This window comes from Tamandua tetradactyla, chromosome 23 (assembly GCF_023851605.1).
Source record: "Tamandua tetradactyla isolate mTamTet1 chromosome 23, mTamTet1.pri, whole genome shotgun sequence".
In the NCBI taxonomy this organism is placed as follows: Eukaryota; Metazoa; Chordata; class Mammalia; order Pilosa; family Myrmecophagidae; genus Tamandua; species Tamandua tetradactyla.
The window spans coordinates 11,236,203-11,253,629 of NC_135349.1; the positions used below are offsets into that span (position 1 = coordinate 11,236,203).

Genomic DNA, 17,427 nt, shown 5'->3' on the forward strand with positions numbered 1-17,427 from the left:
CATGGCAGGCAAGAACTCTGCCTGCTGAGCCACCGTGGCCCGCCCTATTTCTTTTTTTGGAGTGATACCAATGTTCTAAAAAATGATCATGGTGATGAATATACTACTATGTGATGATATTGTGAGCCACTGATTGTACACCATACATGGAATGTTGCATGTTAAGAATGTTCATGCTTGTATTGTTTTTGTTTGATAACACAAAATAAATAAAATTAAAAAAAATAATAACTTTCCCCAGGAGACATCCCTGGATCCTCAAATATGGTAGATATTCTTACTGTTTCCAAATATCCACCTCCTCTCCATAAGAAGATCCTACATCTCCACCCACAGTCATATGGATCGCAAGCTTCCTGTAACGAGGAATATACATCCCCACTCTACTGATGTTGGGCTTGATTTGCTTCGGCCAATAGATATGTGAATATGTAATATATGACACTTGCAGGAAGAGGCTTAAAAAGCTATTAGGGAAAACTGACCTCCAGCCTGGGTCTTGGAATAAGAAGACACAGACGCCATATATGAACAAGAAATAATTCCACAATTGTTACAGGTTACCTATAAGCTATAGATATCTGCAATCCTTCCTCCAAAACACTTTATTGTTTGTGAAGGCAGGGACTATGTCTATTTCAATTACTACTGTATATCCAGGAACTAACATAACATACAGTAGACAAATATCTTTTAAAAAATTAATTTTCTCACATGTATGCATAAGTATTCCCCCAGCACTCCATACAGCTCACATCATCCTACTATTTAATTATACTATAATATACCCTTCCCACTTGACTAAACTTTTCAAAGGCAGATGTCACTGTACCCTGAGCATTAAGAAGACTGACACAGTAGATACTCAAATGTTTACTGAGAGAACAAAAAAACTGCTAAATATTTAGGAGCACATCTCTGGAAAAAAGAAATATACAGTGTTAACTATGATTACTTTCAAGCCTTTAAAAATAAACTAGAAGATCAAATTCACAAATCATTGAACGTATGTAGGCAGTGAAACAAAGATCACACAAAAAATAAACATCTTTAGAGAAAAGCAAACCAAGCTACAGTTTCAGGATAAAAGCTACATGATCAGTTACAATCTAGAAGAATCTAAAAGTCCTTGAAAACTATTTCCTAAAGTCAACAGACCCAATGTGCTAATGTATTTTATAAAAGAGCCACAAAAAATCAATCAGAAGACCCAAAATAAAAAGGTATCAGTTTAACATTTTCAAAACGATGTCACACCAGAAGTACCACATGCTATTCTGGTAACATAACGAAAAAGCTAAAATAAAAGCAAAGAGGACAATTAAGATGTGGATAAAAGGACAGTATTTCTGTATCAAAACCAACCAAAAATATTAGGATTCAGTATGCAAAGTCCAATTAGGACGAAAGGTGATTCAAGTGTATTACAGAGAACTATATATCTGACACTTCTAATAAATTATAAACTCTTCCGAGGAACAGCTCCTTGTCTTATTCAAATTTGTGTCCAGCACTCAACATGGTACCTGACAGATAGCAAATGCTCAAAAAATGGATTAACGCAGAAATTACTTGGTGAACTAGTTTTAAAGGCCATTCTCCTAATAAATAAGATGGTTATTTTAAAAAGATAACTTTCAAAACATTTTTCTCCAAAATCTGAAAATGAAATAAACACAAGAAAATTTAGAGAAATCCATAAAAGACATGTCCATGACAAATTAATATTCTAAGCTCTGCTGTCCTACAACCACTTGAATGTGGCTAGCTCAAACTGGTATGTGCATGGTGGATTTCAAAGACGTAGTATGAAGAAAAGAAGGTAAATTTCCTCAATAACTTTTTTAATATTGATTACATATTGAAATACCATTCTGGATATACTGACTTAGAAAGTATTAAAATGAATTTCACCTGTTTTTCCTTCTTGTAAATGTGGCCACTAGAAAATTTTTAATTACATATAGCTTGCATTTTATTTCTATTGGACAGCACCTTAAACCTAAAGTTTATATCTCAGAGCAAATGCCTTCTCATGATATAAATTCAAAATTTCTAATTATCAAATACTTGCACACCAATGTTCACAGCAGCATTGTTCACAATAGGCAAAAAGTGGAAGCAACTCTAGTGCCCACCATCAGATGAACAGATCAACAAAATACTACTATTTAGCCATAAAAACAATGCCATTTTGATACATGCTACAATAAAAAAAATTTAAGCCATTATGATTCCCTACAACTATGTTCCTGTGTATGTTCTGACACATACAACTGGGATAAATCCTGAAAACATTATGTAAGTGAAAGCCAGTACAAAGGAAAATAATTGCATGATTTCACTTAATATGAAAAAACTCAAACATGCAAATTTATAGAGATAAAAAATAGACTACAGAGATAGAGGGGTGGGCATAATGTTTAAGGAATACAGATTTTCTGCTTGGAGTGATAAAAAAGTTTTGGTAATGGATGGTGTTGACTGGCACATTCGGAATATAATTAATCCCACTGAATTGTATACTTGAAAGTTGTTAAAATGGGAAATTTTGTTGTATATCCTGCCACAATAAAAATTTGACTATTCACCTAAATTAGATTAATTTCCAAAGTCTAAAAATGAGTTTCCTACACCAACCACCTAACAATGGGCATTTTTAAGTTTATGTAACTTCATTTTGGTTATTACTTTGACTTAGGCTAAGAGAAAAATACGGAAAAAAAATAATATGAAAGGGGGAGAAAAAGCCCATTCATTAGAAGGATACAGAGTCAGCTGCCTCTAAATCCTATTTCAGATTTTAGGCTAACCAAAATAAATCACTCATTCTCAAATAACCACTCAGAGCAAATGCCAATTGAGGTTTTTATGTTCCAGCGACTGCTGCACATATAATTGTCGACAAAATGTCAAAGCAATTCTCCAAAGGTTGTGTAAGCTATAAATGATAAGATATTTTTAAATCCCTGACTACCTCATATGCATATACTTTGTCTTGTATTCAACAACTACCTTCTTTCCACAGTATGTTGGATCTTTGTTCTCTTTGGCCTTATAAGAATTGTTTATTTCAATATAGTTCTTAATAGCCCGAAAGGGAATGGTCCAGACAAGTATGGATGTTAAAAAAGCATACCTGTAACCGTAAGAACGTTAAGTGAAAAGAAGGCAAATAGGCCTACCCAAGATTTACTTTTTATCCTATTTTCTCTCTTTGGGCCAGTTTATCATTAACTTAAAAACAACCCAAATACAGCATAACTTAATATTTTAAAGTAATATAGAAATCAACAAGCTCATAATTCCAACTGTCCAATAAAATTCTGTCCTAGAAAATTCTACAGTTCCTCAACTCTTAAAATATGCTCTAAGTCATTCTTGCCTAGAACAACCACAGGTTATCTGTATGTTCTCAGACTCTTGTAACTGCACTACCTGAAATTTCCCATACAGTGATGCTACACAAGTTATAGTTTCTAAGCTTTAGGAAATAGGACAGCTGAAGCAATGCAACAAAAGTATTATTCTACAGCAGGCCGCTTTTAACTTTGGTTCCTGCTTAAAACCCATCTGGACTTAAATACAGTTAGAGTATATCATCACCATATTGTCAAATAATCACATCAAGAATTGATTCTGATAATGTTAATTTTTTTCCAACTAGATACCACCCTAGGGAGTAATGTACCACAGATTCAAAGCTATAGTACAATAAACATAATCATCAATATGTAGCATATAACACTAGTCACTAAATGCATGCATTATTCAAAACTACCGCTATTAAGTTTAATGACGATGTACAATATAATGCCTTCAAGAACATACCAACCTACAGCTTTAAGACAATAAAATATCATACAAATCTGCTACGGAGTACGAAGGCAATCAAAAGGAAGGTATTAGGAGAAAATTAAAGTCTCAAATACTATTAAAACATAATTGTAAATATAAATTGAGAACTGGAAATAAAACACTTCAAATGCAGCTGTTACCCAACTACTTATTTGTCCTCCTGGATGAAACCACTAATGACCTAATAAAGAAACATGCCAACCTGCCAACCATAAAATACAACTGTTTAAAAACCATCCTCGAAGTGCTTCCACTTGTAGCACTTCCCAAGGGAGCAATTTTCCCCCAATAAGTAATACAATTCAAAAACTCCTTTGTTAAAAAGGATTCTAAATACTGGTATGGGAAATTTTTAAAAATGAATAATTTGTATTAAATACAAATCACTTAGAGTTTCACGTTTCAGTTTTCAACTACCATCCAGAGTTAATTCCTCAAAAAAAAAGTTAACTCTTTATATATATAATTACATTTCAATGAGTGTCACTAAACGATTTTTAAAAAGCGTTACCAGCCCTAAATTAGCTATTTTTTACACGGCTCAATATATATTACAGATTTAGAATTTGTTTCTTCTCTATTGGATGATTCTCATTCTCTACTACAACCAGATCTGAAAAGTTAACATCTATTAATAACAGGGTGTGTATACTCATCACTGCTCAAAAGACGAATGACATTTGACAAGGATGTGTCAGATTCCCACAAGTAAATTTCTACTCCAATGTTCTGGAATGTTACCATTAAAATATTGTATTTAACAAATCTGGGGGAGTTCTCCAAAGCTTTCCAAAAGTCCTAATGGGACAATGACAAAAAAAATTTAACCCTTTCTAAATCTCTCCCCCTTAAATGAAACCTTTCTACTGATACAGAAAGTGGATTAACATTTAAATGAGTTAGAACCAAAGGAATAATCGAATTCCACATTCTCTTGATTTACTTACAGGGTGCGGTAGAAAAAAATACTGAATTCTACTCCTGATGTGGCATTACTTACAGAGAAAGCGACCTTTAACAAATCAACCTCAACCCTCTGGGTTCACTAGGCAAAAAGGAATAGATCCCATCATCCAAGATCCATTTCAGCTCCGAGATGCTACAGTTATATTTCTTCAGGAGCCTTCCGACAGCATGGACCTCATTTTCCAAGTCTCTTTGTATGTAAGCACCCAACATTCACAAACTGCACTCGAACAAGATTATCCTATAAAATACTACATTAAAGCCAGATCAAAGAAAAATGAAATCGCTCACATGGCCACTTCCCCCTACACAGAAGTAAGCAAGCAGAAACTACTAAGAGATCAAGTCCTTCCAAAGGGAGAGGGCTGATAGAACTAATTAGCTTTCACTTGAGGCGTCAGTACATTAGTAAAGCTTATTTTAGAAATTTGTTTTGGCATTTGTTTGCACTGAAGCTTCAAAAAGGAGTCACCTGGCATCCATTAAAAACAGGTAAATAAAAGTCTTGCAATTTCCCATTAAAAGCCTACGCTTGTGCAAAAAGCCTGAATGATTATAAGAGATGAAGGTTCCTATGTAAAATATCAACCCCACGTTCCTAATACACAGCCACGGAAATTTTAGGTACGCTTCGCTATTTTATTTCAAAATTAAAAAGACTTTATCTTAAAAAAATCAATCTCCTTCTAAATCTTCCAAATTTCAAACCTGTCATGCCTAGAGAAGGCAGGCATCAATCGGCTCCTCCCAAAATTCTTCACTCCAACCTAACTTTTCCCCCCTTTCCTCTGAGTGTGGAAATTCATGCTTGGGTTTGTGTCTCTTAGTCCTGTCAGTTCATCGCTGGCCTACAGTCCACTTGCAACGGGAAAAAAAAAAGAAGTGCCCCTCAGGAACTGTGGTAACAAGCAATCGAGACTTGTACGAGCTGGGCCCAAGAGGCCACGCGAATACAATTTCATTAAACTTAAGGAGAATGTTTAATTTTTTAAAAAAGGGGGAGCGGGCAGGGCAAAGGAAACCCGGCTGCTCCCCTTAGTACTTACGGCCTAAAGCCAACTCAGGGGATCGCTCCTCCTCCGCGAGGCCCGGGGACAAAGTAAGCAGCCGGCGCTGAGGCACCGGATGGAGAGCGTTGGGCTCCGGGCGGCCTGGGCGGGCCCGACTCCCCGGCCCGGCCCGACCCGGCCGGCGCCCCCCGCCCCCCGCCCCAGCGGAATGGCGGGCTTGGGCCCGGCTGCAGGCCTGCGGGGGCCGAGAGCGCTGACAGCTGCCAAGGCGCGGGGCTGCGCGGTTCCCCGGGCCAGCCGAGCCCCAGGCCCATCCTGCCCCACCCCGAGGGCTGCCTGGCCGGCGCGCAGGGAAAAGGATACTCCCGGGTGCGGAAGGCCTCCTGAGTGTGTGGAATGGTGAAGAGCGGCTCCTCTCCGGGAAGCGGCTTCACCAGCGGGAAGGGCTTGCGGCCCAGGAGCGGCGCCATCGCGGCGGCGGCGGCGGCCTTTCTGCGCGCTGCCCTCGTCAGCAGCAGCGGGGATGGCGGTGGCGCCTCGGAGAGCCCGCGGCGTAACACTAGGCCCGGCGGCCGGAGCGAGCGCCGCGCTCCCGGGGGTGGGGTGGGGGAGGGGAGGGGTGAGAGGGCGGCGCGAACTCCGGCTCCCTCACTGGTGGCACGGCCCCGCGAGATCCATGGAGCCGAACGCGAAGGCACAGAAGTCCCGCACACGCCTCTGCGCCGCCCGGCAGCCTCCGGCCACCCTTCGCTCCGGGCCTCCTAGTCCGGCAGTCAGGACTCCTCCTCAGCGGCACCGGAGGAAATTATTGAAAAATGGCGGGAGATTCCCCTCCTCCCCCTGGCCCGGCCAGCTCGCACACTAACTTGCTCCCCTGTGGCGCCGGTGGCTAATACTCCAATAGGCGGAGAACTGGTCAGCGCTCGCAGCCTATTGGTTCAGGGAAGGTGTCGCTCTGTGCTTGGGGCCCACCCCCTTTTCCCTGCTGCGTAGTTGGGTTGCAGCGCAATAGAGGGCAGTATGAAGAGGTGAAAGGTCACGTTATGTAAGCGCCGGTGACAGGCGTGCGGGCTTCCAGCGGGGCAGTTGAAAGTTGAGGACAATTGGGGATTGAGAGGCCGAGAACTCAAGGGGGTCGCACCAGGTAAGCCCCCTCACATATACAGACACTGCGCCATCTGTCACCGGGGCGACACCGACATCCGGGCACCACTGTCCGTGTGGTGCGCCGGAGGGGGGAGGGGGAGCGCGCGGCCAGGGGCTTTGTCTTTTCCCTTGTGCTCCGCCCCCTTCTTAAAGGCGCCGCGCTGGACCACGCCCGGGACGCGGGAGTTGGGGTGGGAGGAGGGGATGGCGGGAAGTAACCCCCAATACCTGATCCAGGCGAAGAATGTATTGAAGGACTGTTTGAACCCCAGCCTTGCTCACCCAAAAGTTAGTTTGTACTGGACAAGAGTGGGTAGTCGAAATCTGGATTATACTAGTTTCTGCGCACTCAAGGGACTTGCTGGAAAGAATGTAGAAGCTTCCTTGGAAAAATATATTTAAGGGCATATCTATAAAGATACTTGCAGTATCTTTACACTAACACAATATTCCAGAGTGCTCTGGGGATGTGTGTGTGTGTGTGTGTGTGTGTGTGTGTGTGTGTGTGTGTGTGTGTGTATAAGACACAGAGACTGTCTTAAAAATAATAAGAAACAGCCACAGTTCTATGTGGTGAGCGCTGTAGGAAGCACGCCGTAGGAAAACAGCAGTAACTGTGCCTGCAAGGTGAGGGTATGCGAGCTGCTTCTCCAAGCAGACCACACCCACATAGTCCAAAATCTGTTTGCATGTCCAGCAAGATTAGAAACACTCATTAATTCTCTCTCTTGGTTCAAAGCCCTCCACGGTCTGGCCCCAGAACATGCTTTTCCAGCCTGTTCTTCAACAGGACTGGACTGTTAGGTGTCCCCGGAATGCAGCCTGCCAAGGCCAGAACCTTACCTCCTCTTCTCACCCAAAGGAGAGAAGAAAATCCTCGCACGAGGGACGTTGTAGTTCCAACATCACCTCTGCAAAGCCTCCTCTAATCCCTTAGCAGAGAAAGAAGCTTGTTTTCCTTCTAATCATTTCTTCCAAGAGGAGTAGAAGAAGCCTTCTCAGAGGATGTGAGTTGATTGTGAAAAGATAAATTGTTCTCTAGGCAGAGAAATGAGGTATGGACATTGTAGGCAGGGCAAAGACTGTATTAAGTCCAGAGCTGGGTGACTAACCCTTGGGAGTGTTGAGGCAGAAAGTATGGAGAGATGAAATCAGCAAAGGAAATAATGGTGGATGGTTACTTGGGAATTGCAGTAGCTGGTGGCAGAGATACCAGCTACCTCCAGTGGATGATCAGTGGGGATAGGAGAGCAGGAAAGATTTGAGAGGTATAGACAAGGTGACATTAGCAGAGCTAGATACTTAGCAGAACACACACATATTTGGGCACCAGCAGAGTAAGGGTCCCTGAAACATTAAGGAAAAAGTTTTTGGAAAAAATCCAATGTTTCGAAAAAGCATCCAATTCTAATTAATAATGATTATCTGGACATCATAATCATTACAGTGCTTGGGACCACCAGGCTGTAATCTAACCCTGGTGTTGAAGCACAGGTCTTAGATGGGAGAATTCAGCTACAGGAACATAGAGGTACTGTCTTCATGTGTCAGGGCTGCTTTGACAGATATCACACAATGGGTTGACTTAGACAACAGGAATTTCTGAGGCTGGCTGGCTGTTAATCCTTGGGGTTCCTTGGCTCACCTCTTTGCCTTCATCATGTGCCAATTGCCCTCTTTTCTCCTGCTGCTTTTGAGTTCTGGCTTCTACTGTCTGGCTGCATCTGAATTTCTTCGTTTTATAAGGCCTCCAGTGATGTGAATTAAGACCGACCTTGATTCAATTTGGCCACGCTTTAACTAATAATAGCATCTTTACAAGGTCCTATGTACAAATAGGTTCAGGATTAAGACTTGAACATATTCTTTTTGGGGACAAGATTCAATCTCCAGTAGTAAGTACCCTGAAGAACCATCCAGAACACAGTTGGAAATTTTAAGGAAGAGCTGGGGAGGAAGGTGGAAGCTGGAGGTGGAGTTTCCTGAGCATAGCCTGTCAGTTGGGGCCCCGGGACCTACAATTAAGAGCTAATGAGTGGTTCCCAAAATAAGGAGCAATGCCTATCTTGGAGAGGTGGCATTATGGTTTTATCTTCTCTATATTTTTCTGTATTTTTTTAAATCTGTTTTTCTGATTAAAGTAATACATTGTGGTTAAGTGTTAATTTTACTATATAAAAATAATCTTTAATATTTCTTTTTCTGGGTGGATTTCCTTTTTCTTTTTAATTTTTAGGGGTCATTCTTACAATCAATGAGCTAATTAACACAAGATTTTGATATCTTGGCCATAAGATGTCAAAAAGCCCCACAAAAACATTGGGATGGACTGGGTTAACACAGTTGGTCAGTTTCCTGCTCTGAAATTTTCACTGGCTCCAGGTGCCTACAAAACTCTTCATTCTATTTGAGTTTACTCTTCCCATGTCATCTTAGGGCTCCTAACTCTCAGCAAACCCCAACTGGATGCGTCCTCTCCCTCCCTTCCCCTCCCTTCCCTTCCCATCCCTTCCCCTTCCTTCCCCTCCCCATCAGAATTCTTTCTCCTCAATAAATCTGAATCCTACATTTTCCTTCCAATGCCTTTGCTTGTGTGCGTATCCTGTGCAGTTCATAGCACCATTTGTTGAATGTTTTTTGTCGTTTGTTGTTTTTGCATGGCGGGGAATCGAACCTGGGTCTCCCACACGGCCGGCGAGAATTCTCCCACTGAACTGCCTGCACAGTCTTCCAGTGCCTTTACCTGATGGTTCCAGCCCACATCCCCTTTTCAATGAACTTGCAAGTTGTTTTTTTTTAAACCATCGGCTTAGCGTAATTCATTGTTGAATGTTTTCTCTCCCAACATTTTAATGAGCAAATTAATAATAAAGAGCAGAAGTCAGAATTTGTAGTTTCCAGGTGTCTCCACCAGATCTGCTACCAAACTGGCCAAGTATGCCTGCTCAGAGAGCTGTGGCTGCTTAGCTACTGAAATAACACTACCCACACATGCACAGTGCCCCAATGGGGAGTTTTATGATGTGAGCTTGTCAGTAGGGCTGGTTTTTGGGGACTGGGTTATATGGAGCTCTGTCCTGCGGTATACCATCCTTTATTAATGCTGATACAACTCCTGCTTAGATAGTTCCAGCTTCTGAATGGCCTTTCTCCCCGTCCTCTCCTGTTGGTTCCTCAAACTCAAAACATCCCAAACCCACAGCCTGTCGTCTCCCTCCCCTCCACCATCTGCATTGTCTGGGTGGTTTTTAAATTTCTGTTAAAAGGGGCTACCGTCCTCTCAACCAGGCAGGCTCAGCATTCACCTCTCTTCTGAGCTGTGCAGCCACAAGGCCAGCCAGGTACCATCAATTCTCCTTGCCTAAAATCTTGAACCGATTCCCCTTCCTACCTCTCTATAGTGTTCCACTTCAGGCCTTCAATTATTTCTGGTCCAATCTACTAGGATGATGACTTTTTTCATTAAAAACACTGGCATTATTTCATGGTAAAATGAACATAGTTCCGAAAAGAAACATGAAAACATAGTTCAAAAGTGGTTCTTCGGCAGTTCCACGGGAAGCTAAGTATAGAGCTGCCTTACCACCAGCAATCCTGCTATGTGTTATATACCCAGAAGATGTGAAAGCAGGGACACAGACATTTGTACACCTGTGTTCAGAGTGGCATTATTCATAATTGCCAAAAAATGGAAACAAGCCAAGTATCCATCAACAGATGAATGGATAAACAAAATGTGGTATATCCATAGGATGGAATATTATACAGCAATAAGAAGGGATAAAGTTCTGAAACAGGCAACATCAGGGATGAACTTTGAGGACATTATATTAAGTGAAATAAGTAAGACACAAGAGGACAAATACTGTATGATCTCACTGAAATGAGCTAATTATAATACATAAACTCATATACATAAAATATAGAATACAGATTACCAAGATATAGAAAGAAGCTAAAGAATGGGGAACAGTTGCTTAATAGGTGCAGATGTTTAACTAGGGTGAACTTAAATGTTTGGAAATGGTCAGATATGATGGTAGCATGTTATTGTGAGAATAATTAACAGTGCTGAATGGCGTGTGAATGTGGTAGAAAGGTGAAGTTTAGAGTTAAGTATATCACCAGAAGGAAAGTTGGAGGTTATAACATGGGAATGTATAATACAGTGAATCTTGTGTTGGACAATGCCATGATTGACTGTACAGATATTAAAAAGTTCTTTCATGAATCAGAGTAGACATACAACACTTTTGTAAGGAGTTAACAATAGAGGGGTGTTTTAGTTTGCTGATGCTGCCAGAATGCAATATATCAGAAATGGTTGGCTTTTATAGAGGGCATTTGTTAAGTTACAAGTTGACACTTCAGAGGCCATAAAAATATCCAAACTAAGGCATCCAGGGAAAGATATTTTGACTCAAGCAGAAAACCTCTGTAAGCTGGAAAAACATATGGCTGGTGTCTACTGATCCTTTGGCTTCTGATTTTAAACAGCTTCCCTGGGAACGTTTTCTTTCTGCATTTCCAAGGCAGCTTTTTCCAAAATGGTTCCCTCTTAAAGGACTCCAGTAAGCAGGCTAAGATCCCACCATGAGTGAATAAATGCTGTTATGATCAGGCATTAAGGGATCCAAGCCAGCTCTTGCCTTTATCATCATTCGGGGAACACAGAAACATCAGGTGTGCAAGGCAGCCCCCCAAGACACAAACTTTGCCCAGGATCTTAATCCAGAGCAGTGCTGCTCAACAGAAATGGAACGCAAGCCCCAATGGGAGTCATGTATATCATTTTCATTTCAAATAACCATGTATAAAGAGGCAAAGAGAAACCAGTGAAATTAATTTTAATAATGTATTTTATTTAACCCAGGATATCCAAAAGATTATCGTTTCACCATGTAATCACTATAAAAAGCTCTTAATGAGATATTTACATCCTTCCTTTTCTTTGCACTAGGCCTTAAAAATCTGATGTGTTTTTGCCCTGAATTCAGTCTAGGCTCATTTCGAGTGCTCGATAGTTCCATGTCACCCATGGTTGCTACAGTTGACAGCGCAGCTTTAGTGTCCTGGGTCCAGGGTCATAATGGTCCAGCCCATGGGAAGCTGATCACTGCCATTCACTGATGACCCTGTGCAGATATAAATACAGACCTACACACCAGTCCTGATGTCTACCCGGCATCTGCTGTGTGCCGGAGGTACACAAAATGTCCCACAAGCAGAGTGGTTAGTACAACAAACTGGATCCGCTACTAGTGAAAATGTTTCTGTAAAGGACATTATGGGAACAGTTTCCAAATTTGGAATATGGACAGATTTATCTCCATTAGTCTGAATTGCCTCAATGTTAAATGTCTTGAAAATGATAACTGTATTGTGGTTGTGTAAGAACATACTCTTATTCTTAGCAAATTTGGAATGGTAATAGGTAAAAGAACATAATGTATGCAGTCTTCAATCAGAAAAAGTAGGAAGAGAGATTGGGTGGAGAGATATAAATAAATAGATGATAGGTAAATGGCCAGTTAGCAAACTGTACAAAACATCATAGGTAACTCTTGGTAAAGAGTTACAGAAAACGGGCATTTTTGTACCATTCTTGAAAATTTTCTGTAAGTTTGAAATTATTGCCAACAAAAGAAAGTAATAAAAAAAAAAGATCCATCTTGAATGGGTGGAGGTGTGGAGATACATCTCCAGAGAAACCACCTTTTCAAAAGGGCCCACCAGGTTGCCATAAGATCCTGCAACCCTGTAGGTGTATACTTTGAGGAACTGAGAGTGGGGACACAAATGGACAGTTGTACAATGGTGTTTATGGTGGCTGGTCTTTGCAATGTATGGAAGTGGCCTAAGGGTACATCAATTGAGGAATGGAAGGAGGAACTGTGGCATATACATACAATGGACTACTGAATGGCTGCAAAAAGGAATGGAGTTGTGGGACAAGCAACTAGGAACCTTGAGGACAGTATGTTGAATGAGATGTTAGAAACAAAAAGGCAAATATTACCATGCCTCTCTAATTTGAACTAACTGTGATACACAAACTCAGAGAATTGAAATTGAGTGCATAGGTTATCAGGTTAAGTCCTATTGTAAAGGTTCCTAGATTGTAAATTCTTACAGCAGTCACATCTATTCCAAAGTTGTAACTGTTATTTCTAACTTCTAAGAGGCTGAACTATTTATGTATAACCTGGTCATTCCCTGAAACTTTGGGTATTGGTGTTATACCTGAGACTTAGAGTTAGAGCCCTGAAGCTTTGAAAGTTGACATTACCACATACAGCAACTGTTTAAAAAGTTGAAAAAGTGGTCAGACTTCAACTAGAGATATATGAATGAAGCTCATCTGGACAGGACTGAGGTAAATTCAGAATACAGGTTAACGATATGGTCCATATTTTAAAACTTCAACATCTGTGTGAGATCAAAGGAAGAGATGTTTATTTGGTGCAAAACTTATATTTTTGGTAGCACAATGTCTAATTTAACTTGTATGGTCAGTTTATTCGAACCCCATAATTACATGGAATCTTGAATAGGGAGTGAGATCTTGGTCGTTTGTACAGATCAGTGTGATGCCCTGATACATCCCAGAGTAATTTGGTCAGAGCATAAAAAAGTATTTGCAAAGCCCCTTGGAGGGACTGAGGAGAAAGGAGGAAATATTAAACTTCCCCACCTGGGAAATTCCTGATATTCTTGCAAGCACTGGGGACAACCAATTTAATTGGGGCTCACCCCTACAAAATTTTTTCCTGCAAAGGAGAAGTTAAGCCTACTTATAACTATGGCTGAGTCACCCCCAGAGAACCTCTTTTGTTGCTCAGATGTGGCCTCTTACTCTCTAAGCCAACTTGGCACGTGAACTCACTGTCCTCCCTTCTATGTGGGACATGACTCCCAGAGATGTAAATCCCCCTAGCAACATGGGACAGGACTCCAGGGGATGAGCTGGGACCTGGTATCCTGAGATTGGGAAAGCCTTCTTAACCAAAAGGTGGAAGAAGAGATATGAGACATAATAAAATTTTAGTAGCTGAGAGATTTCAGACTGAGTTTGAATAATCCTAGAGGTTATTCTTATGCATTATATAGATATCCCCTTTTTAGTTTATGCTGGATTAGAGTGGCTAGAGAGAAGTACCTGAACTGTTGAACAGTTTTCCAGTAGCCTTGATTCTCGAAGACAATTGTGTATATAGCTTTTACAGTGTGACTGTGATTGTGAAAATCTTGTGGCTGATGCTCCTTTTATCCAGGGTATGGAAAGATGAGTAAAAAATAAGGATAAAAATAAATAAATAATGGGGTGGGGGGTGATGGGTAAAAAAATTGGATAAATTGCGATACTAGTGGTCAATGAGAGGGAGGGTAAGGAGAATGGAATGTTTTTTTTTTCTCTCTTTTCCTGGAGTGATGAGAATGTTCTAAAAATGATTGTGGTGATGAATCCACAACTATGTGATGATATTGTGAGCTATTGATTGTATACTTTGGATGGACTGTGTAGTGCATGAAGATGTCTCAGTAAAAATATATATATTAAAAAAAGATCTCACGCACAATTGGGTGGGTCACATCTCCATGGAAACAGCCTAATCAAAAGTTCTCACCCTAGGGCAGTGCAGTGGTGGCTCAGTGGCAGAATTCTTGCCTGCCAATTCTCAAGACCGGGGTTTGATTCCTGGAGCCTGCCCATACCAAAAAAAGAAAAAAGGCACACACACACACACATATGTTTATTTATTTATAAAAGTTCTCACCCTAAACAATAGGTCTGCCTCCACAAGATTGGATTAGGAGAAAGAACATGTTTTTTCTGGGGTAGATTAACAATTTCAAACCAGCACAAAAGATATATGGAAAAAATGTACCTATGGCAAACTATGGACTATAGTTAACGGTAATATTTTAATATTCTTTCATCAACAGTAACAAATGCACCACACCAATACTATGGGTCAGTAATATGAAGGAGGGGATGATAAGGAAAATAGGAGGATTAGAGTTTTCTTTATTTTATTTTCTAAAGTAATGAAAATTTTCTAAATTTAATCATGGGGCAGTATGCACAATTATGTGATGGTACTATGAACTAGTAATTGTATACTTTGGATGGTTACTATGCTGTATGAATATATCTCAATAAAATTTTATTTAAAAAAATGGTTCTACAAGTGGTCACAAAAAAAATTCCCTTAGCGCTGTCACTTCCTGCTCCCCCAGGCAATGCCCCCAGGCATCCATTTTCAATTCATTAAGCTTTGTTTCTTCTTGTATATACCTCCACATTTTTTTTAAACTTTTTTTATTAATTAAAAAAAATTAACAAACAAAACATTTAGATATCATTCCATTCTACATATACAATCAGTAATTCTTAATATCATCACATAGTTGCATATTCATCATTTCTTAGTACATTTGCATCGATTTAGAAAAAGAAATAAAAAGACAACAGAAAAAGAAATAAAATGATAATAGAGAAAAAAAAGACTATACATACCATACCCCTTACCCCTCGCTTTCATTTACCACTATTTCAAACTGAATTTATTTTAACATTTGTTCCCCCTATTATTTATTTTTATTCCATATGTTCTACTCTTCTGTTGATATAGTAGCTAAAAGGAGCATCACACATAAGGTTTTCACATTCACAGAGTCTCATTGTGAAAGCTATATCATTGTTCAATCATCATCAAGAAACATGGCTACTGGAACACAGCACTACATTTTCAGGCAATTCCCTCCAGCCTCTCCACTACATCTTGAACAACAAGGTGGTATCTACTTAATGCGTAAGAATAACCTCCAGGATAACCTCTCGACTCTGTTTGGAATCTCTCAGCCATTGACACTTAGTTTCATTTCACTCTTCCCCCTTTGGTCTAGAAGGTTCTCTCAATCCCTTGATGTTATTTCTCAGCTCATTCTAGGGTTTTTCTCAGTCCTTTGATGCTGAGTCTCAGCTCATTTCAGGATCTCTGTCCCACGTTGCCAGGAAGGTCCACACCCCTGGGAGTCATGTCCCACACAGAGAGGGGGAGGGTGGTAAGACTGCTCGTCATGTTGGCTGGAGAGAGAGGCCACATCTGAGCAAGAAAAGAGGCTCTCTTGGGGGTGACTCTTAGGCCTAAATTTTAAGTAGACTTGACCTATCCTTTGTGGGGTTAAGTTTCATATAAACAAACCTCAAGACTGGGGGCTCAGCCTATAGCTTTGGTTGTCCACACTGCTTGTGAGAATATCAAGAATTCAACTTGGGGAAGTTGAATTTCTCCCCGCTCAAATTATCTGAAGGGGACTTTGCAAATACTTTTCCAGTCACTGATTAAATCATTCTGGGATTCATCGGGGCATCACTCTGGACAAACCAACAAAATCTCACGTGCTACCTGAGATTCCAAGTACTTATGACATTCAATCAAACTATCTACATGAGTTATATTAGGAAATGCTCTAGTCAAAATACAAATTTTGTAACAAATGAAGATTTTTTGCTTTAGTCTCACACATAAGGTGACATTTTAAAGTATTAATTATCATCTATTTTCAGCACCCTGCAATAATGACATTCCTGTTCTTTCTCATGCAAAAACATTTTTAAAATTTGTACATTGTACATTTCACTATTATTATATACTCTAGGCATTCCTAGATTATACCATCTCGATCTTTAACATCTATCTTTCTTTCTGATTTCATTTATGTCCCCAGCCCTCCTCCCTCTATCATTCTCACATGCAGCTTCATTCAGTGTTTTAACATGATTACATTACAGTTAGGTAGTATTGTGCTGTCCATTTCTGAGTTTTTGTATCCAGTCCTGTTGCACAGTCTGTGTCCCTTCAGCTCCAATTACCCAATATCTTACCCTATTTCTATCTCCTGATGGTCTCTGTTTCCAACGACATATTCCAAGTTTATTCACTAATGTCAGTTCATATCAGTGAGACCATACAGTATTTGTCCTTTAGTTTTTGGCTAGTCTCACTCAGCATAATGTTCTCAAGGTCCATCCATGTTGTTACATACTTCATAAGTTTATTCTGTCTTAAAGCTGCATAATATTCTATCATATGTATATACCACAGTTTGTTTAGCCACTCGTCTGTTGATGGACATTTTGGCTGTTTCCATCTCCTTGCAATTGTAAATAATGCTGCTATAAACATTGGTGTGCAAATGTCCGTTTGTGTCTTTGCCCTTAAGTCCTCTGAGTAGATACCTAGCAATGGTATTGCTGGGTCATATGGCAATTCTATATTCATCTTTTTGAGGAACCGCCAAACTGCCTTCCACAGTGGCTGCACCATTTGACATTCCCACCAACAGTGGATAAGTGTGCCTCTTTCTCCGCATCCTCTCCAGCACTTGTCATTTTCTGTTTTGTTGATAATGGCCATTCTGGTGGGTGTGAGATGATATC

General features: G+C 40.4%; 1 protein-coding gene across 2 annotated transcripts in view; it reads right to left on the reverse strand.

Annotated features, from left to right (window-relative positions):
- Nucleotides 1-6,769, reverse strand: part of BAZ1B (bromodomain adjacent to zinc finger domain 1B) — an 85,419-nt gene extending 78,650 nt beyond the window's left edge. Inside the window, exon 1 of one of the 2 annotated variants that reach the window (XM_077140928.1) lies at nucleotides 6,198-6,769. In XM_077140928.1, the coding sequence (XP_076997043.1) occupies nucleotides 6,198-6,304 (107 nt within the window). In that variant the 5' untranslated portion in view covers nucleotides 6,305-6,769. The remainder of the gene's footprint in view (nucleotides 1-6,197) is intronic. The other variant, XM_077140929.1, reaches the window with a different exon arrangement.
- Nucleotides 6,770-17,427: the final 10,658 nt, after the last annotated feature.